At 47.5% G+C, this 26,242-nt stretch overlaps 1 protein-coding gene across 17 annotated transcripts in view; it reads left to right on the top strand.

The window, feature by feature from the left end:
* The window catches only part of NCAM1 (neural cell adhesion molecule 1), a 277,215-nt gene that overhangs the window by 220,003 nt on the left and 30,970 nt on the right, over nucleotides 1–26,242 (top strand). For 7 of the 17 annotated variants that reach the window (XM_004689257.2, XM_012729542.1, XM_012729552.1 and 4 more), the window contains exons 6-13: nucleotides 66–183; nucleotides 590–756; nucleotides 7,459–7,601; nucleotides 17,570–17,720; nucleotides 18,414–18,598; nucleotides 18,906–19,002; nucleotides 19,285–19,455; nucleotides 20,984–21,115. In XM_004689257.2, coding sequence (XP_004689314.1) covers nucleotides 66–183; nucleotides 590–756; nucleotides 7,459–7,601; nucleotides 17,570–17,720; nucleotides 18,414–18,598; nucleotides 18,906–19,002; nucleotides 19,285–19,455; nucleotides 20,984–21,115 — 1,164 coding nt within the window. Of the gene's footprint in view, nucleotides 1–65; nucleotides 184–589; nucleotides 757–7,458; nucleotides 7,602–13,608; nucleotides 13,639–17,569; nucleotides 17,721–18,413; nucleotides 18,599–18,905; nucleotides 19,003–19,284; nucleotides 19,456–20,983; nucleotides 21,116–22,202; nucleotides 22,218–26,242 lie in introns of all 17 variants that reach the window. The other 10 variants (XM_012729540.1, XM_012729539.1, XM_012729543.1 and 7 more) reach the window with 2 other exon arrangements.

The raw sequence follows: 26,242 nt of genomic DNA, 5'->3' as shown, positions 1-26,242 counted from the left end.
CTTCTCCAGGCCACTGGCTTCTTCCAGGTCTTCACAGCCCCCCTGACTGTCCTTCTTTCCTTCAGTACCACCCACCGTCCAAGCCAGGCAGAGCATAGTGAATGCCACCGCCAACCTGGGCCAGTCCGTCACCCTGGTGTGCGATGCCGAGGGCTTCCCCGAGCCCACCATGAGCTGGACAAAGTAAGAAGCTGGCCCATGCCTGTTATCACGGTAGCAGAGAGGGGAGCGTGGCCGTGCGGCTGGGAGGGGTGCTTGGGAGGGTCAGCTCCAGGCATAATGGAGTCTTTTGTAAGTGTCTCTGGCCTTGTGCTTTGAAGTTCCTTCATTGAGAGTTTGGGGCTCACAGCCAGAGCACATGGACTGGGAGACCCTCTTTGGAATATGGTGGGAGCAGTTCGCAGCCCTGGGACCAGACCAGATGTGTGGGTAGGGGAATCGAAGGTACACGTGGAAATACAACTTGGCATCTTTACTTTCTGCCAAGTCTTTCTCACACACTCAATCTGCACATTACTGATGTAAAGAAAAATAAGGCATTTCACTCTCTGGCCAAAATCACGGTATGTTGCATTTCTACACCCTGTAGGGATGGGGAACAGATAGAAAATGAGGAAGACGAGAAGTACATCTTCAGCGATGATAGTTCTGAGCTGACCATCAGGAAGGTGGATAAGAATGACGAAGCTGAGTACGTCTGCATCGCTGAGAACAAGGCCGGGGAGCAGGACGCATCTATCCACCTCAAGGTCTTTGGTAAGAGCCGTGGGGATTCAGGTCACTGCCTCCCTGGCCCAGATTCCTCTTACCCTACACGCTCAAGCTGTCAGCGAAATCCTCCACTCTAGCTGGGAAACTACCCTATATGCAGTGACTTCTTCCCAACTCTCCCACTAGGCCCTGCTCCAGCCATGCTCTGGTCAGTGACACAGCCAGCCTCCCCCGAGCTGGCCTCTCTGCCGCCCTTCCTGAATTGGCCCCTTCACCCCACTCCCTTTCAGTAGTCAAAATAATCTCAACTCTTCTTCTTCTGCTTAAAGTCCTCCCGTCACTTCCTGTTGCAACCAAAAAAACCTCCAACCTCCCTGCAAGACCATCCCGAGCTAGCGAGCTAGCATCTGCCTTCCCTCCTGACTCAGCTTCCCTCTCCTTTTTTCTATAAAGCTCTTCGAGCCCTCAGGCCTTCTTTCTGTCCCTCGGGCTCACCAAGTTGTTCCCTACCTCAGGAATATCACATTTGGTGTTCTGCTTGGCACATCATTCCCTGAAATCAGCCCAGCTGCCTTCTCATGCATCATCCTGCTGAACTCACCTTCTCTCCACACCCTGACTAATGCAGCTCCCCTAGAACCACCACTACCAGCCACCTCCACTGATTCCTCCCATTAATCTCACTGTATCTTCATTGTCCTTATCTGTAGCTGAGCTGATCTCATGTTTGTACTTGCTTTGGGGATTGTTTGTCTCCCTTTCTAGTAAGTGCATTAGCTCCAAGATGGCAGAGTGCATGGATTTGGAGATCTTTGGAATATTTGCGGGAGCAATTGGCAACCCTGGGACAGGACCAGAGGTGTGGGTAAAGGAATCAAATGTACACATGGAAGAGCCACTTGGCATCTTAACTTTCTGTGAAATGTGACTCCCTGATAGTCCATTTTATCTCTGGCACTCTGAACCACTCCAGCACATAATGGGCTGATGATAAATGTGAGTGGCCAGCTGGCTACCGTCTCTCTTTGCTTCTCCCCTGGTCTGGGTGACAAGGTGTCATCAAAGTCAGAAGAGCCCCCCCCATCTCTACTCACTTCCACTGTGTGAACTCTTAGCTTCCATTCATCTAGAACTGAAATACCTCTTGACCTGACCTTGGAAAAAGAACTTGTGGCAGAGAACGTTCAACCTAGTGACTGGCAACTCTTGTCTGCACATTTTTTAAAAATCACAGACAAGCTGGTGCACGGTAGGTGACGTTAATAAAAATGATGCCGGAGGGCCGCCCTACTGTGTGCATTCCCAGGTTGCTACACGGTGCATCTGGGAAAATTCTTGCTGCACATGACTGGAGAATTGCTCTGAACACCAGAGAGTATGGACATAGGTGGTTTGGTGGAGGGAATTTTTTAGAAAAGAAAAACTTAAAAAAAAAATGGTGAAGGGTTTCAGGAGTAGACACTGGTAAAGAGACCAGTCAGTGAACTATTGGGGAATTTTTGGTTAGAGGTGATGGTAAAGCAGACCAAAAAAAAAAAGGTGGAAAAATAAAGGGTAGAAGAAGTCAGATATGCCAATAGATTGGTTGTAAGATATAAGAAAGAGGAAGGAATGCATAATGACCCCCAAGATTACTGGTACCCATTACATATTTGTTGGCTCATTAAAAGAAAGAAAGAAAATCAAGTGTATAGATGCAAATGGACTTGTTAATCAAACAGGAATCCTATTTATTCATTAATGACAACTGGCTTTGGAAATAAGTTATCACATTAGAAATAGGTTGGATCACATTAACTCTAGGTACTTGAGAGTGAAAAATCAAAGTCCTTGAAAATTTTTCTGTAGTCTTCTCTCATTCAGACTCATCTTCCCTAGACATTCTAACTTTTTCAAGTGTTATCATTTTATATAGACAGATGTATTACATATAGACAGATGTATTTTATATAGACAGATTGTTAATTTGTTCTTTCATTTAGCAGATATTAATTGAATGCCTTACTGCTGGGCAGAGGCACTAGAAAGAGGAATAAGATGTGGTCCTGTGACCTCGAGAAGCTTGAGGAGGGAGATAAACACATAAGCATATAAATTATGATCGATACTGTCAGCAACATTTGAGGGTCTGCCAGGGGCACAGCCAGTGCCAAGCTCACGAAGATGAATAATGTACACTCTGTTCTCATCAGTGGGTTCACGAGCTAATGTCAATGACCAGCACTGAACTTTGTAGTGACAGCCCATTATAATGACTCATGATAGCAATAGGCACACTGCTTTATAAGAAGATACTTTCTCTGTGTGACAGAAGTTAGAGAAGTCTTTGAAAACGATGTTCTATTTCACAAGTAGGAGTCTCCCAAGTAAAGAAGGGCTGGGTGGGCATTGAGGTCCCACAAACCGAGGCACCCAGGCAATAAGAGCACATTCTGTACTGCGCATGTGCTCCTGTGTCTGTTCGACTCTGTGCCTAGAACAGTGCCTGGCATATAGTAGGTGCTAGTTTTGGAAGAGATGCAGGAATAGCAATTTGTTTTATTTATGTGAAAGAAGCATTTTGCATGTGCCAGGATAATGAGCTTGAAAACGTGTCATCATCACTTGCCTTTAGGAAATTCTCTTTGCTATCAGCCCCGTACAGTAATGATGATCATATCCAGCAAGAAGTGAGCGTTTATACTGAGCCAAGCACTGTGTGAGGTCTATGCATAATTAGTTCTTTCAATCCTTAATGTAAAACCTGTGAGGTAGATTTAATTTTTATCCGTTTGCAAACGGGGAGACTGAACAGGAACCGGAACACAGACCCTGCTGGTTGGCTTTGGAGTTCACTCTCTGATCTAGCAATGATAGTTACTTCTCCGTAGAGGCAAAGTTAACACAGAGCCTATGTGAATCACATACGGGGTGGCTAATAATAACGAAATGAGCATGTGTTCCATGTCTACCGTGGAGAACAAGGTTTTCCGATGGAAGTACATTTGTTCTAACTTGGCTAGTCAAGAACAGATCCTGGCTTCTCTTCCAAGCCTCTCTGGTGGTGATGGCCACCCCAGGGAGGATGTGTGAGTTGTGAGCCAGGAGCCTTATGGGGCCGTTCTACAGTAAAGAAAGCAGGTGAGACTCAGGAAAGGAGGTGCCAGTGCGGGGAAGAGATGAAGGGAGCTGTCGGGAGGCAGGGCTTGTCTGTGCGCCTTCCTTCCTTTACTTGCATCTTTCTTGTACACAGGTGCTTGCTCGCTCTCGCTCTCGCTCTCTCTCTCTCTCGCTCTCTCTCTCAGATCCCCTCTTTCTTTTTTCTTTTTTTAAAGAATTATTTATTTGTGCATACAGAACTGGGGTGCAGGCCAGAGGTACAGGGAGTGAGAGGCTTCACCAGAGACAGAGTGGGGAGCAGAACAGGCTGACTGATGAAGTACACTGCTGAGGGGAGCAGCGGGAGGGTCAGGGGAGGTCTGATGTGTCATATGGGTCAGCTCCCTGGTGGGGGATCGAACTCGTGCTGCAGTGGTAGGAGAGCTTCATAACGTGGTACTTTAACCCACTGCACCATGAGGGAGAGCCCTGGACCTCCTCTTTCTAACCCCCTCTATTTCCATGTCCTTCCCCTTCTGGTTTGCCATTGGGGTCAAGCACTGTGGAGAAAAGGTGCTGTTTCCCCAGCTGCAGCAGAATCCCCATCTTGAGACAGAAGAGGAAAGAAATCTGCAAAGAGCTCAGTCTTGTGGCTTCCAGAAGGGACGGTATTAGTATAAAAGGGACCTATCTGAATTAGGGGTGGCTGCAATTGTGCCTCATGGACTTCACTTTTCCTATGAAAGGGATCTGTTCTAGCAGGTATCACCTCAGCTATCAGCTAGAAGCTCTTAAATTTAAGTAGTTGCAGCCTACCTTCAACTTTGACAGTGAATTTCCATGATTCCTTTCCCTGTGGGCCTTTCTGAGAAGGATTTTTCTCTCCGCTGATTATTATCATGCTCATCACATGCCCTGGGGGCTCATACTGCCCATGCTGAGGCCAGTTCACCAGGACCCCTTAGCACCAAAGCAGCATGAATCCCCTGCTGTAACCTATGAGTTATAGCAGAGAACTAACAGGAGCCTACAGGAAGGTGCCCTGGCCACAGCCAACGTCTTCAGTCAGGCACAGAAGGTCCCGGTGTGGCAGAAACCTTAGCTGGGGGGTGGCGAGAGAGTGGTTAAGCCCTAGTGTAGAGCTGTGGGAGTGCATAGAGCTGCTAGGAGAGCAGGCTGCCTGGAAAACTTCCCAGGCCCTGTGCTCACAGCCTCGCCTGTCTGGGACAGGTGGACTGGGACCAGCTGAGTGTTACGCTCTGGGACAGCAGTCGGAGAATAGAGCAGGGACCCAAAGCTAAGAGTACACAGCAAGGTTCATGAAGATGGTGCAAGTCTCATTCAAGGGGAAATCCCGCTAGACTCTGCATGCAGAAGGAAGTGACTTGACCCCATGTCCGGTCCTGCTGGCCTGTGGTCCCAGTGTGATTTTGCACCTCACCCCTTTAAGAGTGCCCCAAGTTTAGACAGTAACTGATAGCCCTCTCCTACATCCAGGTTGCTTTCTGAGCCTTCAGCGAGTTCTAACAGTCACATTGCTTCTGGACAGTGGAGTGGTTAAGTCACCAGTGAGAAGTTCGCCTTCCTTTCACAGACCTCTGTAGGCCATACAGAACCAACCGTGTTAATGATGTCTTTCATAAGGATATAGGCGCTTTGCTCAACACTTTAACATACTGTGCGCCCTTGCGACTGTCAGGAGAATGGAGCCACTGAGACCAGCTATCCGTAGGTCTTCCACATCCGTGGTGTCCTGTTAGCTGTTGCTGCCGGGTCCACACGCCAAGGGGCATGCATGACATGGTTGGCACAGTCAGGTCACAGTGTCTGACTAAGTTTCAAGAGACCAGAAATTCACCTTCCTCTGACTGCCGCCAGACCCCCCAAAGGATGCTTAGATCAGTGGATTCTTTTGTTTGGCTGAACTGGTTTTGCTTTTCAATTTTTAGGCAGTGAGTTTAACATAGAAATCCCAATTTTGTTTATGTCTCTAAAGCTTCCTATCCAACTCCAATTCTCTGATCCCTCTAATATGCGTTGTTACCTCCTTGGATTCTCTGATCCCTCCAATATGCGTTGTTACCTCCTTGGAAAGTCCATGTACCGTATAAGAGACACACAAAGCCTTCCTGTGGGAAAGCCTCTCTCGTGTGGGTTCCATCAATTCTGATCTGGGGTTACCTGGCCATATTGGATTGAGAAGGGGCTGGGTGCTGCCCATCAAAACAGAAAACTAGGGTTTGCTAAGCAGGCTGCTAGTGCAAATGAACTTCAGGTCAATATTTGAACTCTGTGGGTAATTTTACATAGAAACGGATTTTGCTAGAGCTAATACATCGCTCTTTGTTTTCAGTGTATTAAAACAGACTCAAGGGCCTCAGTTTGGAGAATGTATACAGGCAGTACTTCATTAGCCTACTTGGATTACTGTATGAATTTGAGTAGAAAGGAAATGCAGTTCTTTCAAAAATTATCCATAACTCTGATTTATTTATTTTTTGTCTGTTTATCTAGGCTGGCCTTTCTCTCCATTAGTGAAATAAGTTACATTTGTGCAGTGTTATCTTTTCTCTTCTATGGAAGGTTTAGCAATTTCGGAGTATAATTGTTTTAAATTGGGAAAATTCAATTTTCTCTAATGTTTTAACATTTAACTCAGCTTTTGAATGCTCGTGTTTTCTTGCATTACCCAAAACATTTGGAAAATGAACTCATCTCAACTCATCTCCCTCCCACCCCCAGCCCACTGCACAGAACCCTCCCAATTGACTCACCACAGCAAGTTAATGCTTATACAACTCTCCTACTCACTAGGAATCTCAGAGTCATTTGGACCCCTTCTCTTCCTCCTTTTGATTCTTGCCACCGCCGCCTGCTTTCCATTCTGCCACTTCCTGTCAGACCTCCCTTCAGTATCTCCTTCCAATCTGCCTGTGCTCTCTGCTCCCCAGAGAGGACGGCATCCAAGACCGCAATCCATCGCGTCTGGGACACTGCCAGTGCTTCTAAATTGGTTTTCCACCTCAAGGTTTTCCTCCATTCTAAATCATCTTGAATTTTTTTCCCGATTAACCTTCTTGAAGTACAAATGATCATTTCATTGCTCTGGTCAGACACTGCCCATAGCCTGCAGCTGCCACAGGATACCATTCACCCCACCACCTTACCCAGGGAATAAGTCTCTGCCCGGCCTGGCACAGCTCCTTCTTCTTAGAGGCACAGACACGTGACTCAGGACACGCCACTCTCTATGCTACCCTCTCTTCACAAGTATCTGCCTCTTTGCTTTACTCAGGCACTTTTTATACTTGGAATGACTGCATTTCTCTACCCACCAGAATTCCACCTATGGATATCTCCTGCCCTAACCCCAAAACTGACTTCTCATGCAGGTCCCACCAGGGAAGCTTCTTTCTCTGCTCCATTCCCAGCCTCCCTGCAGCTAACACTCTTAACTGTATAGGGTGCTGTCTTGTTGCTAGTACTTAGGTTGCCATATGCTGACATTAGTGGAAGATCCTTGGGGGCTAAGCTCTTTATCTCCTGCAGTATCTAGAATAGGGCCTGTGATGTAACAAACAGATAACCTTGTTGAATGGGTACCTGTTGTCATTTAGGCCCAGAAACTAAAAATCAGATCAACTCATAGAAACATTTTTCTCTTTTCAGCAAAACCCAAAATCACTTATGTGGAGAACCAGACTGCCATGGAATTGGAGGAACAGGTCACGCTCACCTGTGAAGCCTCAGGAGACCCCATTCCTTCTATTACCTGGAGAACTGCTACACGAAACATCAGCAACGAAGAAAAGGTATAATGTTGTCCAAGAGTTTCAGGGCTGTGGAATGCAGACTCAGGTGGGTTGAGTCTGCCCCGTGTCACGTTCTCCTCAGTGAGCCAAAGATGGGATGTGGCCCTCAGAGGCCACAGCCAGGTCCTCTGCCCCTGCCCCCAACACATTGCCCAAGGGCAGCCTGCCTAGCATCCCCTTGCAGTGGAAGGGGTACAATTCCCGCCATAGATTGCAGGGGTATGATGCCAGGGGGCACGGTCAGGTTAGGTGTCCCAGGACTGTGGAGCTTTGAGGAACAAGGCTCTTGGTGCTCCAGGTGATGTTATCATCATCCCAAGAGCACCCAAGGAAATGTCTCCTGGAAATGGTAGGGATCAGGATGAGCCTGTGATTTCTTTTCCTGTGTTTTGTATCTTCATGCTGCACACACACACAAGCTTGGTTGCCTTTGTGTCTGCCTGTATTCTCGGTCACATCTGGATATCATTTTGTCTAAAGGCAAAAATAATTAGCAGTTTCTAGATGATGATGATCCCTGGGTTCTAGAAGGTATTCACTGAGCATTTGAGAACTTTGTAGCAGCCTTTCTAGTAAATTAAAATGCCGGTGAAGATTTAGCTTTCAAGTGCCTAGATTTATAGGCCGCTGGAAGGCTGTCTTTATTATTGACAACATATAAAACTTGAAGTGACCCCACATCATGTGGTCCTTCGTTGCTGAGTGCACCAAAAGGAAGAGGAGGAGGAAGCTTGGTTTTAAAGCAACTTAAACCCTCTTATGGCTCTTCTCCAATTTCATCTCATATATCCTGGAGTAATGGGCTTCATTTTCTTTGGCCAGAGCTTTGTCACCTACTCAGGAGTGATGGCCTTAGCCTTAAAGAACATTTATAATGGATTGCTTATTGACCAAATGTCAAATATGATAGATCTTCACTCTTCTCTCAGCCTGAAGGAAATCCCTAGAGAGGTAAAACGCTCAACTAAAACCAAAAGTGCATAGTGTGAAATACCAGAGCCAAATTTGGGATTTGCATGTGAGGAACTGGTGTGTGTCTCACTAATAAAAAACAAAATTATATCAAGAGGAACAGAACTGGTTGCTCCAAAAACCCTGTTATTTCTCCTTTGCAAATTTTATCACCAGAGTTGAATTCAACTTAACAAAAACTCAACTGAGGAACTGCTAACTATTTTTGAAGCTCGTATATGCTGCTTGATATTGTGAAAAACAACTGGATTAAGAAATGTGGTGTTTATTTAGATGTTTTCTTTAACAACATTGAGATTGAACCCTCGGCTCAAATTTCAGCTCCCATCGTGTGTTACATGGATTGAATGTACATTTCAGGGCTTAAACCACAAGGCCACTTGGATTTTTCTACATCTGGCTAGAGAGTAGATTCTTCCAGAATGACCCAGTGCGTATCTTTGACCTACAGCAAAGGACAGAAATAATAGCTATTTCAGATGAATGATGCTTTTTCAAATTCTATATCTTTTCTAGGAATAGTTCAACAGCCAAGATAGACCAGAGGGTTATTAAGATTTGTGCCTGCCTTGAGTTCTTTAATAGGCTGGCACTTCTGGCTTAGATCTGTGAATTCATTTATACAGAATGAGAACAAATAACCAGACACTAATACACATTCATCCTTGGAAGTATTGAGAATGTAGATCTTGTCTCAGCCAAGTAGGACTGACTTGCATTTTGTATGACTCAGCTCCAGTGTAGATCATCTGCCTCGATCTGGGATCATTATTTAAACCAGCCATGTAGGTGGTGTTATGGTTCTGTTTACTGTGGACGGCCTTCAAGTTTACTTGAAGTGGTGTTTGTAGAACACAAGTGAATCACTGTCACAAGCGTAGCAAGAACAGTTATCCTGTTTCCAAGAGCCAGATGTGTGACACCAGATTTACATATTTTTCCCAAATCAAGTCATGTTTAAGAAAAGTTGCCATTTCTATTAATTACATCTTGACATCAAAGAGTCATGATGTCCGTCCTATACTGTGAAAGCCAATAATTAAACAAACAAAGATGGCTTATTCGTGAGCTGGTCAGACTTCAGATGATAAATTTCATTCTTACTTTGGCAGTTGCCCCTCGTGATCACTTCCATCTGAAGTTGTTGCATCATTCACAGTAAGGTATCGGGGTTATTTGAATGCTGAAATAGGCATAGAAGCAAACACTTCTTTGCAAATGCGGGATGATATGGTAAAATGATGAGAATAGACAATTGTATCTAACTGGTCAGGGACAGAAGTCTCCCAAGAATTAGATCACATAAAATGCCAGGATCATAGAATGCTGGAAGGAAGACACCTCTGAGATTATCTCTACCCTTTTCTAGCATGTCCACCATGAAGTCACTTAGCCCTGCCTGCACAGCGACTGTCAGTCTTTTGCAGGGCTCTTGGCCAAGGCTGACAACCACGAAGTTCTCCCTCCTTGCCCCATTCCCCTCTTGATTGTCCCACTTCTGCCACTCACTGTTTCATGTGAGCCATTGAAGTAGCTATTCCATTTTCCTGTCTTCCCCTTTAACACACCCCGTCATCGTCACTGTTTCCCATCAGTCATGGTTCCCACACTGTTTACCTTTCTACTTGCCCTGGACTAAATACCTTCAGTTTAGTAGCGCTCCCCTCAAAATCTGCAGTGCCCAGGGTAACTAACACAGACTTCCGTGGGGTTATGGCTCCCTTGCAGTTAAGGTTGCATTAGCCCTAGCAGTATCTCATTCTGTGGCCTCATATTGAGCTTGTGGTGAACTGAAATGCTCAGGTCTTTTTTACATGAACTGCATTGAATCCATAGACCCCTTATCCTGTTCTTGTGCAACTGATTGCTTAACCAGTCATGCAGAAATTTATAACTGTTTCTGTTGAAAATTGTGCTTTGTTTGTGGCCATCTGAAGTTCTCAGTGGGGACATTGTGGCAATTTGGGAAGATTCTGCTTTCACTGGATGGTCTTGTGCATTGCAAAATATTTAGCACCACTAGTCCCTTCCCCATAAATTACCAGTAGCCACCTCTAACCATTACGATGACGAATTATGCCGCCTGTACAAATATTCCCTGGCTTGAACATGACCGTTTTAGTCCACCCTTCCAACCAGTCAGCTCTGGCTTTCATCAGAACAATCCTTAGAGGTCTGTGTGTTTAAGGTATTTCAACCGATATGAACCGTCCCATTTTATTTATGTGTATTGAAGGTGATGAGGTCTAGCAGCCATGGGTGACCCCCCTACCCTGTGCACAAGGCACAAGCACAGGTAATTCAGTAGCCTTCTGCATATCAGCTGTTGCTTCCAATCTTGAATGAACACTTATTAGAGGTATCTTTGTCCATGTCACTAATAGAAAACTCGGTTGGGATAGTCAAGCACAGACCCCTCTGAAAACCACAGGGGCTTCCTTCCAGGTCACTGGCTCAAGAGGTCAGGTACTTTGTGCCACAGAGTTCTCTCACAATTTTGAGAACTTTCCGGCAGGCTCAATGGTTCCTTCAGTAAAATGAGCACTGTCATAATAATATACGCTAGGTAACAATATAAGCTAGTGGCAGCAACTTGGTCATTTGCTTCACTCCTTTGTGGAATCCAGAATTACCATTTTTAACACAGGAGAAAAGGCTTTCTACCATAGACATGTAGTTAGTAGCTTTCAGGTAGAATACTGATGTTTTTCTTCCTTAACAAGAAGAGGAAAAGCAAGTGAAAACTAGCATGGTGAGCCTGAAGGTAACACCTTGCCTTTGATTGTGTTTCTAGCCTTAGTCCAGTCTTTTGCTTGAGATTGATTATTATCAATCTGCTGAGCTTCTGTGAGTTTTGTTGAGTTCATTCACCAGCCAGTAGCTAGGCTGAGTTTGTGTCATTAAGACAATTAGGATAAATCATCTGTCTGAAAATTAATCCATTTCTTAGTGGTCATTATTATGTTGACCAAAAGGAAAAATAGTGGAATACCATAAGGGGTTCATTTGATCGATGCGTTGTGATAAGTAGGTACACGATAGAAGTGTGTACATTTCATCATTTCATTCCTCATCCTGCCAGACTTGTTTTAAATTTCGCCAGGTATTTGAGTGAGTAATGCTAAATTCCAAGTACCATTTACATTTTGAGTGAAACTTCTAGGTGATGATTTGCATAATTTATCTCAGGCAGAACAAATCCATTGTATGCTTACTTGAACATCCCCATGCCTTTGAAATGACAGGTAAAGAAAGGCATATAAAGCCTTCATGTCTGAGGAAAAGGAGAGGGACAAAAATTGAGATCAGAGGAGATGAATAGAAAAGATGAAAAGCATTGCATTGAATCTTGAACTGAGAGAGAATTCCACAAATAAGAGAAACCTTTTGAAATTCTGGACTCTCTGGAAACATGGAGCTTTTAATAACCAAGAATTCCTCATGCAATACAAACCAGGTGCTCACTTTCAAACAGTGGAAGAGGTGCCTGCACTGAGCATGAGTCTGGCTATCCAGGGGACAAATTCTTCGGGACAAATGTAGGGATGCTTCTCTTGGGTTTATCTGCGTATTCCTGCAGACTTGTGTGTTAGATAATTAAACATATGAATATTAGAGTCTCTGGAGCTAACAATTTGGAGCTTTACTAATCATGTACTGCTTTATTCTTGTGTGTGGATATGTGCCTCTTGGCTGGTCTTAAAGTGGACCACACCTTCACCACACTATCAAGGTCAAGGCCTAGCTTATCACTTCCCTAGGCAAACAGGTAGGAGGTCAGGCTACAGCATCACATTACTAGCACCCTCTTATTCTTAAAGCCACAGAGCCATAGTGATTTGGGAGAGATGCAAGAAGAATCAGATTTGAAAAACAAACAGCTTTATTTTATTTTAGATAGCCCCTATAACCTCTCCCCCCAAATCTTGATTCATGCAGCCCTGGCATGTGACAGACAAGCTTCTAAGTGATGTGGACTAGACAACCACATTTGACATGTTGACCCACTGTTACTCTGGTCTGTGCATGTTCCTCCGTTCTCACGTCTTCGTTCCAGAGCTGTGTGACATAATCCAACACTTCCATCCTCATTCCTCGACAGCTCTTTGCATTTAGTGGACTCTTACTAAATGTTTGCTAACTCATTTGCATTCCCTGGATTTCATTACTGTGTCTCTGGTATCTTTTCTGTCTTTTTTTCATTTGAACATCAGGGACAATTGGGCAATGAAGCCGTGTAATAAAAAGAATAAGGCAGGTAGGATAGTTTTGACTCCAAGTACAAAAACAGAGAAACTGTAAGCAGAGTAGAATCCCAGGTGCCAGGTATACAAGCTGTGGCAAACCTAGATGTGGGTAGGAAAGCACCCAAACCTCTCTGTTGCTCGCGGGCTCACTCCTACGTGAACGCCACGCTTGGTGAAGGTGCCACCTAGCCATGCCTCTCCCTGTAAGAACCCCCTGCCACTCGACCACAGCACACAATGTAGTGTCCTCGCAACTTCCTGACCCTTGTCTTAACGGCTTTACACTTCTCATTCCTTTCTGTGTTCCTTTTTGAATATGAAAATTTCATAAGATGCATGCATGCAAAGATTTATAAAATGCATGAGTTCAAAATGGCATTCGTGTATTTGTAATAAGCGGTCAAGCAAAATCCAGAGGAGGAAGCCAGCTGTAGAAGGAGCTCCAGATTCTGTGGTCAGAACTCATAGAAAGAATATTCAAGATGTTGTGGAGGGGAAGCAGCCTAATGCCTGCTGATATCTGTAGATCCGTCTACCCAAGACTAGGGAAGCCTTTACCTTTGAATGGCACATCCTAATGTGCATAAGGGGGAGGACGCTGAACATAAGCTAAATCCTAAATGAAACTGGGTGATAAACACACCACGGAAAGTGGGCCTTGGTAAGCGTGCTGAATTTAAAAGATGCTGCATGTGCACGGAATGCAGTGTGATACATCAATTCTCTAAAGCAACATGTTGTAAAATTTTACTGCTTTCTTGTTGTGTTTTATATCTTGTTCTCTCCAGGCTTCGTGGACTCGACCAGAGAAGCAAGAGGTATAGCTTACCCGACCACTAGCCAGTCTTTAGTTTTGAAAGCTTTACAGTTAACTCACCATTACAGTTTAATAACTGGACATGCTAAACTCATCAGTCATTTAGTTAGATTAAAGAATAGGTCAATAGCGGTAGATGTTAATTAGCAATAGTGTCATTTTAGGATGAGCAAGCAAGCTGTGTTGGGAGTGGATGAATAAATCCTTATTAGTTCCTAAAACTACTTAGTCTCTTTCTGGTGCTGGTAAAATCACCTCCAGGTCATTATCCTTATAGAAATGAATCTCCCAATTCCCAGGCCAGGCATTCTGAAATGATGAAATTTTTGACTTTCACCTGGTTGATGTGGCTTTGTATCATAAAGTCACAGAATCAGTGATGTAAAAACCCACTTCATCCTTTGCTTTCCAGCTCAACTCATCTTGTTGCTCGATTATTCTATAATAATTGGTCTTGGTACATTGTCACATGACATGCAATGCAGATGACCTCTCTCAACATTCCCAAATTGCTAAACATATCTTGTTACACCTATAGAATATTAAATTTATGAGATTAGAATGATTTGGTACAATTTATTCTGTTTATTTTTTTAAATCAGTAACATTTTACCTTTGAAATTTTCTGGCTACTTGCTTCAGTTGGGCTTATGTAGTACTTCATTTGAAAACTGGAGCTAAGCATTAACCTTTAGATTTTAATTGCTACACCCCTCTCCAACCCCTACTCATGATCACATCTGTCGTCTTTTACCTGCTTTGTGTAGTTAAATGACATTGTGAAATAAAAACCACTATACTCCAGATAGGTAGTTCTAGAATATAATCTACAAATACTTTTTCAAAAAGTCGCTTTTGTCTCTTCTTCACATGCAACTCTGACATTGTGATGCTCTGGATGCAGATCCTGGCCATCCTATAGACTGTATTTTAATTAGATAAATCTATGCTCTTTGTTTTTCAGAAATGATAATTATTCAGAACACATAACTCATGCGTTCAGGTCATGGCTATAAATATTTAATGCTGTTTAATATTTAAAACTTGACTGCCTGTCCCCAGGCACTGATCTTAGTCTCTGCACGTGAACACACCACCATTGACAGAGCTAGTTCTTCATAAGCTCTCTGCGTATCATCCCCCCGTCCAAGTCTTAGGGTTGGGGGGAGGGGGAGGACATCATTGCTGAAGTGCTCGCCTCCTCTGGCACAGGAATCTCTTGCTGTTGTCATGGGCTGGGTGTTTTATTGTCACAGATCCATTGCGATTAGGGACAGGAGAAAAGAGGGCTAATAACCCACCACTCCTGGGCAGCTACAGACCTCATTCTGCTTGGCCTTGGACGGCTCCCACTGTCATTCCGATATTAGGCCCAGCAAGAGAAGGAGCTGAGATTTATTAGGGAGCAGTAAGGAGATGGTAAGAGAATGATTATTATAAGTAGAAGTTATAGGTTTACTTCTAGGAAAGCAGACACCTCACTCGTTTTCCAGAAGTGTCCTTATCTTGAGTATCTCACTCTGGACATAATTGACTTTCAAGTGAGTGCTGGCCTGGAGGCTCAGAAGTCCCATTTCCTCCTATTCATCTCTCTCAGAGATGAAGACCTTAAATCTAGACGAGTCCCAAAGATGCCCCGTTTCATTTCGTGCGCTCCAAACACCTTAGCACTTTTACGTGGAAGGAGGAGGGAAACACACAAAGGTTTTGATGCAAATCATTATAATTGCCCTTCATACTATATTTTTATAAAACGAGGTCTTTTTCCCCATAATGACTTTTCATTCTTAGCCAGAGTTCGTGCACTTCTCCTCTGCTGCCTGAACTGTCAGTGTGTTTTTTTTTTTATCTGGGTGGCATGTAGGTGGTACTCCCTGGCTTTGACCTGATGCCCAGGTAAAACATTTCAGGGAAGACTGTCCCATCACATTGGGTGCAGTCTGTCTGCATCCTCTCTGAGGAAGAACTGGGCAGCTGGCAAATAACCTATCCTCAGTCCTATCTGAAATGGCTCTGAAACAAGAATTTTCTATAGCTCACTATAGACATTCAATGAAAAAAAAAAAAAAAAGTCCTAAAATAAGAATGGCCATCAATGGGACCATTTCTCTTGAATCATTTTCTGGATCATTCTCAGGAAAGGCTGCCCAGACCCTGCTTTGCTTACTCTACAGGACTTTCAGCATATTCCTTTGTGGCTATATGTCTTCCTTTTGGAAATGTTCTCTTTGACTTGCCAGCGATTCTGGTCCATTTTTCATGTTTGTGCTTGGCACTTCCAGGACACATTTTATCTTTGTCTATGGTGGAGAGTCCTAGTTGGGTCACTGTGGCTGAACCTGTGTGCTCACTGAGATGCCCAGAAAGGCGGGACAGGACTTGAATCCCCTCTGCCAACATCTTGCTGTCTTTGGGACAAATAGGGTGACAGACCACTCATCCCTGCACTGTGGCTTCACACTCTGTCATCAGCTTAAACTGGTGGGGAAAGATTTTGATTGGCACTGGGGTATAACCCATCAGCCTTCAAGAAAGGGGACCCAGGATGCAGTGTCTTCAGAAAAACCCGACTGTCTCGAGGCTTTCTAGTCCGATGGGCCATACCTCTCTGTTGTTGTCTCTCTTTGATGTGCCACTTGGGGTGCAGCTTCTGAGCTGGCTCACTTCACAAACTCACAGTCCAGACAGGAGCCGAGAGCTACCGGCATGAGACCAGAGAGGCTGGTCAGTGGCTCCGCTCTTCTGTCCCCTCCCAGCCACTGTGTGGTAGCCTAGGATAGGGAATGTGGCCCGGCTTCCGCGGCTGGTGTGGAATAAGTGTCGGTGTTGCTAAAAGGGAATCTTTGTGATGGATCTCCTGAGACTGCTCAAAGCCAGCGGTTCCTTGCTGTTGAGCTTCCCAGCTGGATAACTTTGCTACTCCGGGGTTCCAGCTTCTGAACCTCATGACAAAAGAACCCGAAGCCAAGTGTTCTTGCCTTCTTTGCAGGCCCTGAGGTGCCAGGTGCCTGGGGCAGCGCCCCCACCTGGCTGTTCTCAGAATGTCCTTTTCTGGCCATAAGGGCATTGTGGCTGTCCTGGGCAGGATGAGACTCTTGATCACCAGCTTGCTGGGGAGGCTGAATGAGACCCCCCTTGTCCCAGATTCTCCTAGACCAGCAGCCATTTTCCTTAGAGTGGAAGGAAATGCCTTGGAAATATTCTAGAATCCACACCTAGGGGCCTTATATTCCTCTTTGGCCAATTATAATTCCAGAGACTCTGGAAGCCAATTATAGCATCAAGGGCGGTGACTGTGGCGCCACAGATCCCAGACCTGCCTGAGGCACTGTGCCACTGTCCCTGGAGAGGGCTTCAGTTACCCTTACTCCCAGCTCAACAGCTCCCAAGGACTGAGTTGTCTGATATATATTTTTTTTTAATGAAATAATTTTACTTTCAGACATCCAGGAAAGTGAGGCATCTGCACAAAAGCGGGTTTTCTGTATAATTTCTGGTGCAGGCAGATCTCCCTTTACGTGTCCATGCACCGTGACCTGGCAGATGGGCGAGCTGCTGAGGAGAGCATGGGCAGGGCAGGTTTCCCGGAACCTCACAGCAAGATGGCTACTGCGGGGGGACCCGCTGGCCAGGGCTTTCACTTCCACTTCAGACACATGAAGCCAAGTTGTCTCGGGCACTTGGTCGTCCGCGCCCCAAGCCAGCCTTGACACATGGTCCACGCTGTTGGGCGCCAGCTGAGTCCCTGCTCCGGACACACCCATGTTTCCATGATGCTCTCCAGAACCTCCCACACTACTTGTACTTAAAGTAAGACTTAGACACTGGCACAAAGAGGCGAGAGGAGGTGAGACAGGTCCCAGGCCCGCGGTGGCCTGGTCTCCCGGCCCAGCCCTGCGCGGGCCCTGACGCGCGCTCTTCCCTCCCGGCAGACGCTGGATGGGCACATGGTGGTGCGCAGCCACGCCCGCGTGTCGTCCCTGACCCTGAAGAGCATCCAGTACACAGACGCTGGGGAATACATCTGCACCGCCAGCAACACCATCGGCCAGGACTCCCAGTCCATGTACCTGGAAGTACAATGTGAGGACCACTTGTGCAAAGACCGAGGGGGGCCCTCCCTGGTGGTGCGGTGGGTTAAAGTTCAGCACTGCAAGCTGGGTGCAGCTGCTTCAGTGCCGGTTCGATCCCCGCCTGCCCCAGAGGTCACCACATGGCGTGACAGACCTCTCCTGGCCCGCCCGCTGCTCCCCTCAGCAGTGTACTTTGTCGATCTGCCTGTTCTGCTCCCCACTCTGTCTCTGGTGATCTTCCCATGATCCCTGCACCTCTGGCCTGTACCCCAGTTCTGTATGCACAAATAAATAAATCTTTAAAAAAAAAATTTTTTTAAAGACAGGAGGGAATGTGCAGGGTGGGATGGAAGCAGGGGATGGCAGTGGGACCTGCCGCCACCCTGTGAGTTCTGCAATGCTCTGTGGAAACTGGCTCTAGGTCTTTCTAGAGCTGTGGCCCAAGTGACACCCTCACACCACCCCCAGGCTTCTGAGAAGCATGCATGCCCGTACATCTCCTGGGCAACTCACAGGCCTGCCAAATGTCTAGCTTCTGTCCCACCCACCTCTGTGTCCCTCCACCACTCTATCCCCAGCCTCCACTTCCCCGGCCTCTGCCTCACCGTGGCTTCTACTGTCCCCAGACACTAGCCTACTCTGTCCCGGTGCCTGGGGACAGGACAGTAACATTCCTTCTGACAGCCAGTGTCGTTCATTGCAGATGCCCCCAAGCTGCAGGGCCCTGTGGCCGTATACACCTGGGAGGGGAACCAGGTAAACATCACCTGCGAGGTATTTGCCTACCCCAGTGCCACCATCTCGTGGTTCCGAGACGGTCAGCTGCTGCCAAGCTCTAACTACAGCAATATCAAGATCTACAACACCCCGTCTGCCAGCTATCTGGAGGTGAGCCGGGTGGAGAGGGCGTGTTTGCCTGTGGGTAGACTTCTGTAGGCAGCTGAAATCTCAGTTGCTTCTCTTGCATTCCTGAGCAGGGGTGCCGTTCACCAGAGGAAAACCCGAGGGTCAGCCCAGCCCCCAACGCCGGAAGATGGTGCTTGCCCACCACCCCTTTGCTATCCCCTCTGGCTTTCTGCTGGGCTGGAACTAATGACTCGGGGCTTGTTGTTTGTCTAATGCTTCGCTAATGTAGCCTTTAAAGGTCCTGTGGTCACCCCAAGGACACCAGCGCAAAAGCTTTCTCTTTCTAAAGGTGACCCCAGACTCTGAAAATGACTTTGGAAACTACAATTGCACTGCAGTAAACCGCATCGGACAGGAGTCTTTGGAATTCATCCTTGTTCAAGCAGGTGAGTGCCCCTAACAGTGCTTCCAACCATTCTGTGCCCCCAGGTGAGGCCAGGAGAGGGAGAAGAAGAGAGGGCCAGGGTCAGCAAAGCAGAGGGTCAGTGGAGACATGAGGACCTGCACAGGGCGTGTTGGAAGGGAGTTGGGTGAGGTAGGTCTGGAGGACAGGACACAGTGACAAGATGTCCAAGAACGAGCAAAGAACAAGAGGTGGCCTTGGGACGGGTCTTAGGTCAGGGGCCAGGTCGGGCTCACCTGGGCTTCCGTATGTGTCCTCCCCACAGACACGCCGTCCTCACCCTCCATCGACCAGGTAGAGCCATACTCCAGCACAGCACAGGTGCAGTTTGATGAGCCAGAGGCCACAGGTGGGGTGCCCATCCTCAAGTACAAGGCCGAGTGGAGAGCAGTGGGCGAGGAGGTGTGGCATTCCAAGTGGTACGATGCCAAGGAAGGTAAGTAGAGAAGAGCCATTGTTTCCCTCAGTGTCGGGGTGCATGCTTCTCCCAATTCGCCAGGTCCCTGTCTTCCATTCACATAGGGGGTGCACCACTCCTGAGGGTGCCAGATGCCCCTGCCTGCCATCTTTGCTGTGTTCCTGTGCTGCCCGGGACATTCCCACTGTAGAGTTCGGGCGGGGGCACTCTTGTGCAGATTTGTGAGGTCTTCTGCAGACCTGGTTCTCATCACCCCGCCAGGATAGGGGACGTCATCTCAGCTACGCTGCAGACAGAAGCCCTACTGAGTGCCAAAGCACTGCCAGGCAGGCCCAGCCCAGCGTGCCCATACGTGCAGGTCGGGCTGCAGGCGCTCTGTTGTCGCCATCCAGCCCTGCTCGGCAGCCCGGGGGCTGCCATGTAATTATGCTATTAACCAAATAAGCAGAGCCAGCAGGACTAGGCCGACCCTGTGATATGTTTCCAAACTAAAGATTTAAAAAATGACCCTTGGATGACTACAATTTGAAGATTCTGAGCCCAGACCTCTGCCCAGAGGAATGGCATATTTTGTCTAACTCTCCATTTGGGATTTCATCGGAACAGCACGGTGACGAGTGCTCCAATTCTGTAGAAATGCTTTGTGGGGATAGGAGTGGAATAAGGAATGGACGAGAGCGCCACATCCCATCCATTCAGACACCACAAAGCAGCTCTGAGGGTTCCTCTCCCGAGAGCATGTCCGTCACACACTCAGCTTCTGAGTGGGGAAGGAGTAGTGGGAGGTGGAATTTTGCTGTCATCAGGGTTAGAGCTGGAAGAAAGCGGTCCCTTTCACTTTGTGGCACCCCCTGCGTCCGTGGGTCAACTCTGTGACGGCCCCATGTTACAGTCTCCAGGCTTTTATTTTAACATCACTTCTAGTAATTTTTTAAATTCTGGTGAAATGGACATCCCATGAAATTAACCATAGTCAGTTTAATCATGGTCCATTTAATTATGGCCAGTGGATGGCATCCAGGTTATACAGCCATCACCACCATCCACGTCCACAGCTATTTCATCATCCTAAGCTCAATACCTACTAAGCAATAACCGCCCCCGCCATTCCCTGTCCCCCAAACCCCTAGCAGCCCCATTCTGCTGTCTCTGCAAATGACTCTTCTAGGTCCTTTGTATAAGTGGAGTTATGCTGTGTTTGTCCCAGAAGTCTGCACTATTTCACTTCACACCATGTCCTCAAGGTGCACCTCTGAGGTTGCATGATTCCTCCGAATCAGTAATCTTCCATAGTGTGGACATGCCCTTTCTATTCACTGTCGATGGCCACTTGGTGGTTTCACTTCCGGCTGCTGTGAACAATCTGGCGTGAGGTGGGTGTACATGTAGCTCTCCGGCCCCAGCTCTCACTTGTTTTGTGTAGAGTGGAGATGCTACATCACATGGCAGTTGCGTTTAATTGGGGGGGGGGACCAGCCACCATGGCTACCCCCCTTTACCAGGAGAAGTGTCATCATCTGTTGTCCTTTCCGTATTCTCACAACAGCCAGCATGGAGGGCATCGTCACCATCGTGGGCCTGAAGCCTGAGACAACGTACGCGGTACGGCTGGCGGCGCTCAACGGCAAGGGTCTGGGCGAGATCAGCGCGGCCTCGGAGTTCAAGACGCAGCCAGTCCGTAAGTAGAGCCAGTCGCTCTGCCTCTGCCCCTGCCCACCCTCTTCTCCTGGGGCCAGTGGCTGACCCCGGGCAGGTCGGGTCCCTGTTAAGAGGGCAGCTTTTTGTCGTCAGAGCCCCTGCTCACGGAGTCCCCTCCTGCTTCTCTGACTTCAGTGATGGCCGATACACCCAAGCCCTTCATCCTCCCTCTTAAGGGCTTGGTGACACCATCACAGTCCCTGGGCCAGCACGCTAGAGTAACAGCCAGGGAGGACAGGGAACGTGATGAACGGGAACACGCAGTGTGTGGTGGAGGGATTTGGGACGCTTGCTGCTTGACACAGGTCGCAAAGGCCCTAAGCGCCCTGTGACTTGAAGGAGGGGTGGAGACAGTGACCATTTGCATAAGCAGTTGGGGGACTTTTGATGCAGCCGAGATATTCAGGTACAGAAAAAGGGAGTCTGTGTAGGATGTAGACGCAGAACAAAACCCCAAAGAGCAAAAGGGGAGAGGAATGCCGTGGCCTGGCCTTTTCTGCTCTCCCTCCCCTTCCCACGTGCTGGGGGCTCCTCCCTCAAGGCCTGCAGGGTTGCGTATCTCTGTTTTCCTCCATCATCCCTCCATCCTCAACTCCGCCTGCTGTGCTGTCTCCCCCTTCCCAACCCCAGCCAGGCTCTCGGTGAGCTCTCTACTAATATCCCTCCACAGCTCTGTGTTGTAATTCGCAACATCCGGGGAGGACGTTGAGTCCACGCAGCTGGTGAAAATGCTGTAGAGCCAGGCTCCTTGTGGGGTCCGGGTTCTGGGACCCTCTCTGCTTCCTGGAATTACCAAGCACACAAGGGAGACCTTCGCTTCCTTCTCTTTGAAGCCAGGAGCCTGAAAAGTGATCCCCTTTACCTCTTCCCAGATAGAAAGCTGGTTTCATCTTCCTTCTACAGGAATTGCTTCTTTCTGGATCTGAAGTAATATGATCATTTGAGTTTCCAGCTCTGTGTGCTCTGCGGATCTAGTCATTTCTTTACATCTCTCTTTTTTTTTTTTTTTTCTTGGCTCTGTCTCTTGTCTTTTCTTTTCGTCTGTGTTCCATCCATGGGAAATGCAGACAGCCCTCTTCCACGTAAGTGCCTCTTCATACCTCATTACCTGTTTCTAGAGCGTTAACATCCGCTAGTCCTAGTTCTTAATTTAGTTCCAGTCCCTTTTTGTCCCCTAAAGACTGAAGTAGATGAGACTGTCTGGGTCCTAACCACACTGACCCTAGTCTAGTTGTGCTCTTGTTAATGTCTGTAGGTTACTCCAAGAGGCTAACACTCGTCCTGTTTTAGAGCATGCAACTTTTGTGTCTTTTGAAATTGTTATTAATTTCTGTGTGTGTGATTCCCCTGCGGCATTGACGATACTGGGTGAGCTCAGGGGAAGCCTGCGGGGGTCACAGAATAACCTGCTCTGGCACCACCTTGTTCTTAGCAGGACGTCTGAAAATGCCCACAGCCCCATCAGGCTTCTAGTCAGACTCCCTGGGGGATGGGGCGGGTAAGGGGGCACAGCGAAAAGGATATTCACGTTTGCTTTCAGAAGATAAAAGACCTGAGCTCAGTGCTCCCTTCCTTTTCTGCCTGTGCCACAGCTGGAGGATGCTAGGGGAACTGTAGGGAAGGCCGGGTAGCAACAGCATTGCAAAGCGCAGCGTGGTCACAGATACACCCCGCAGCAGCTGCAGGGACGTTAAATCTCCAGTTCTGGTCAACTCCGTTCTCTTACTCGAGATTATTTGCAACGGGCATTTCCACGATGGTGAAGACTGGCTTAGAAACTCTCCTGCCAGACAGACAGGGTGATTCTCACCTTAGAGGTGTTTGCTGCAAATAGACGACACTAGGAGCAAAGCTAGAAGCTGGCCCGCTGCTGCAGAGCAGGCTCGTGGTCTGACCTTGGCCCACAGAGATGCCCCGAGCTTCCTGTCCACTGAAACTTGGCTCTTTCTTCCTAGACTGAGCTGGGGACAGTGGAGGGAAGTGTTACCCAGAGAGACTTGGAAGAAAAGGTATTCAGAAAGACTTACACTGTTTAAAAAAAATTTTTTTAAAGCCTCCCAGCTCCTGAAAAGCACTCGGGGAAGCTTATCTTTTTAAAATTTATTCAGGAATATTGCAGCAGCAGCAGAAACTAAGTAGCTCAGTGTAGGCGTTGGGAGGTTTGGAGCAGCGCTAAATCCACAATCTCAGCAGAGTTGGTTCCTGAATGAACCGGTTTGTTTTGGAAGAAGTCAGAAGGGGTTGGAGGTGTCAGGTAGGATTGACACTGTCTGCTCTGGGCTGGCAGTGATGCCCGGCGAGCTCAGAAGAGGCCGCCCTGGGCCTCAGCCCACCTTAAACTGCCCTTACCCTGCTCCTTGATCTGAGGCTTTGGCTTCGCTCTCTCGTGGACTTACCGGTAAGCGAATGCTGTCTGGGGTGTACCACTGAGAGGAAAGCTGGGGCAGGGTCTCCTTTTAAATCTATAACGAGTAATAAGTTTGAGGACTGAATCCGAGAAACTGGTCTTGACTTCTAAGGCCACGTGGCTTATATTCTTTGCCAGCTCAGCTCTTGTAAAGGTGAGAAATTCTTGGCAGGTGCCATGTTTTAAAAGTCAGCGTTTAATTTTTTTACAAAGGGAGACCTCTCCGCCTTGTTGCTTGATGTGTGCTAGTATTAAAGTGGATAATGAAACCAAGGTCCAAGGAGCCCTTTGGAAATGGTGGGGTCCGCTCTCCTTGCAAGTAGAGCATGAATAATATGGATGCAGGCATTGCTAATGTCATGAAAAGTCCGCTTTCTCAACCTGATAATGTGGTTTCAAGACCTAAAAAGCAGATGTCTTTTAGATATGGAGAATGGGGCCTACCTTAGAGTTGCGCGTACCTTCTCCAAGAGTACGTGAGAATGGGACGTGGCTAGGTTGTAACTGCCTTTCCTCGCATCCTCATAACCTTCCTAGAGTTGCTGAAGTGAGGGCCCACACTAGACCCACCTGGAAAGGGAGACGGTGGCAAGAGAGCTACGCCATGACAGGGCATACTTGCTGCTTCTAGAAAGGACACACGAGTCTTAGGAAGAACTCTGAGTTGTTGCCCCCCCATTCCTTGAAAGCATCAAGGTCATCCAAATTCAGGTCAGTGTAATCAGCCCTCCGTTGAGTTGACGCAGAGTCCGAGAACCAAGGTGATGGATTCAGATGCTGGCAGGCTCATCTCACCCAATGGTATATTTCCTTCCTATGATGTTGGGGTGCAGGGACACAGCCTGATTCTAGGATGCTAGAACTAGACTCCGAACCGGCCCTCTACCCCCAGGGACAGAGAGTCAGGGAGACTGTCATTGTGGCCAGGGTATTTCTGGAGCTCGTTGGAAAGCCTCGGTAATGGGGCTTCTTGGGTCTCACAGGTGTGGCTGGGTCACGGCAGGGTGAGCAGGAGAAACTAGTCGAAGCTACATACACAGCAACGCAGCCTGATCCATAGCATTAGTAAGTGTGGCGCACCTGTTTGAAGGCCCCTTCGTGTGAGTTTCTTTCGTGGGCATGAAGGTGACAAGGAGGCTGTAACTCCAGACAAACACAACTCCATCCTGGGGAAATGGCCCGTTTCACGGCCCTTAGCCGAATGTCTGCTGTGTGCACAGGCTCTCGGGTGAAAAGCTGATAACATCTTGGGTTGCCTCGGGAGGGGCTGTTTCCTGTGAGAGCTGCTGAGAGCCTGGAGAGATGGCATGGCAACTTACTATGAATCTTTCCCTCCATGATGGAGCCACACACCTTCAAAAATTCACTGTCTGAATGTTCACCTCTTCATTTGTGTCTGTACCATGAAGCGAAATAGATGATTTCTTTCAGGGTATAAAGATGACCAACGAGTCTTTACTTTTGAAAAGAGATCTGGAGATCTTTGCTTTCACATTTTGCCCCCTAGAAGGCACATTCCAATGTAAGTTCAATGCATTGTGACATAGTGTGGGGGTCTGGCTTGGACCTGGGCTGAGCAGATGAGCAGGTGTGTTGAGGTAATGCCTGCTCTTGCCCAGTCCATGGTCCTGCACTGTCCTGTTTTAACAAGGCCCCTCATCTGGAAGGGACAAGGAAGACCAGAGCATGAGTCCAAGCAATGCTGGAGATGCAGTGACGTTTTCCCAGATGTTCATCTCACTCTCAAAGGCGACTTTGTTTTGGGTGCACTTCTCAATATTTGCCAACAAGAAACTAAAGGACCATTCAGTGTCCAAAATGTCCTGCTCGCACAGCTCCTGACCACCAGTCTCTGTGCAGATGTTGGTTAGCATTCCTAGATGAGCTCAACTCTTCAACGTTCCAGTTCCCTGGGGGGGAGGGGGGGTGAGAACTGGCGTTATTCTGCACACACAGCGCAGCCAGAATCTCATTCTGGAGGGCTCGGGAGAGCAGTGGTGGTTGTATAGGATCGAGATGCCAGACACCCCTAAACTCACCCAGTAAGCATTACGTTGTTTCTGTTTCACTTGGATTTTGCAGTCTAAATATTGCCATAATGGTGAATATATAGGGTAAGGCACCTATAGAGACGTTACACGAAGGCCCGTCTTCTTCTCCATGTTCACCTGATATGGAGGTGTGGGTTCCCTTTGCTCCTGTCAGACCCTGTAGAGATAGCTGGGCCCTGTGAACTGGCTCTTTGTTTTCGAGCAGGGTTTGAGGCCTCTGCAGCTGTTCCTGGGCCCTGAACCCCGGCTGCAGGGTTGGCGGGCACCCTGGCTGGCGGTTGGAGGCAGCAAGCGCCGCCCTCTGTCCGCGCTGTGCCCATGCATGGTGTTCATCTGCCCTTTAACTTGCTGCAGCTTCTCCTACTGACACCTCAGGTTTGGCTCTTCCACTTTTCCCCTCAGTGTCTGTGTGACTCCATGATCTTTTTTTTCCCTTTTCTTTTCACGTCCATTTTTCTTTCCTCAGCGGCTCCGGCTAGCTCTTCCACCCCTGTTCCATTGTCTCATTCAGATAGTGAGTATCATTTTCTTCATCCATCTCTCTGCAGGTTGCTTTCACCAGCCACAGTGGGGCTGCCTAATGTTATCTCCTTCGCCAGGTGATAATTCAACTCTGTTGGCGGAAAGCAGCGTCTGGCCTTAGAAGCAA

This window comes from Condylura cristata, unplaced genomic scaffold (assembly GCF_000260355.1).
Source record: "Condylura cristata isolate star-nosed mole 26May11 unplaced genomic scaffold, ConCri1.0 scaffold00025, whole genome shotgun sequence".
Taxonomy (NCBI): Eukaryota; Metazoa; Chordata; class Mammalia; order Eulipotyphla; family Talpidae; genus Condylura; species Condylura cristata.
Note: the sequence above shows the minus strand (reverse complement) of the source record. Positions and strands in the feature narration are given on the sequence as shown.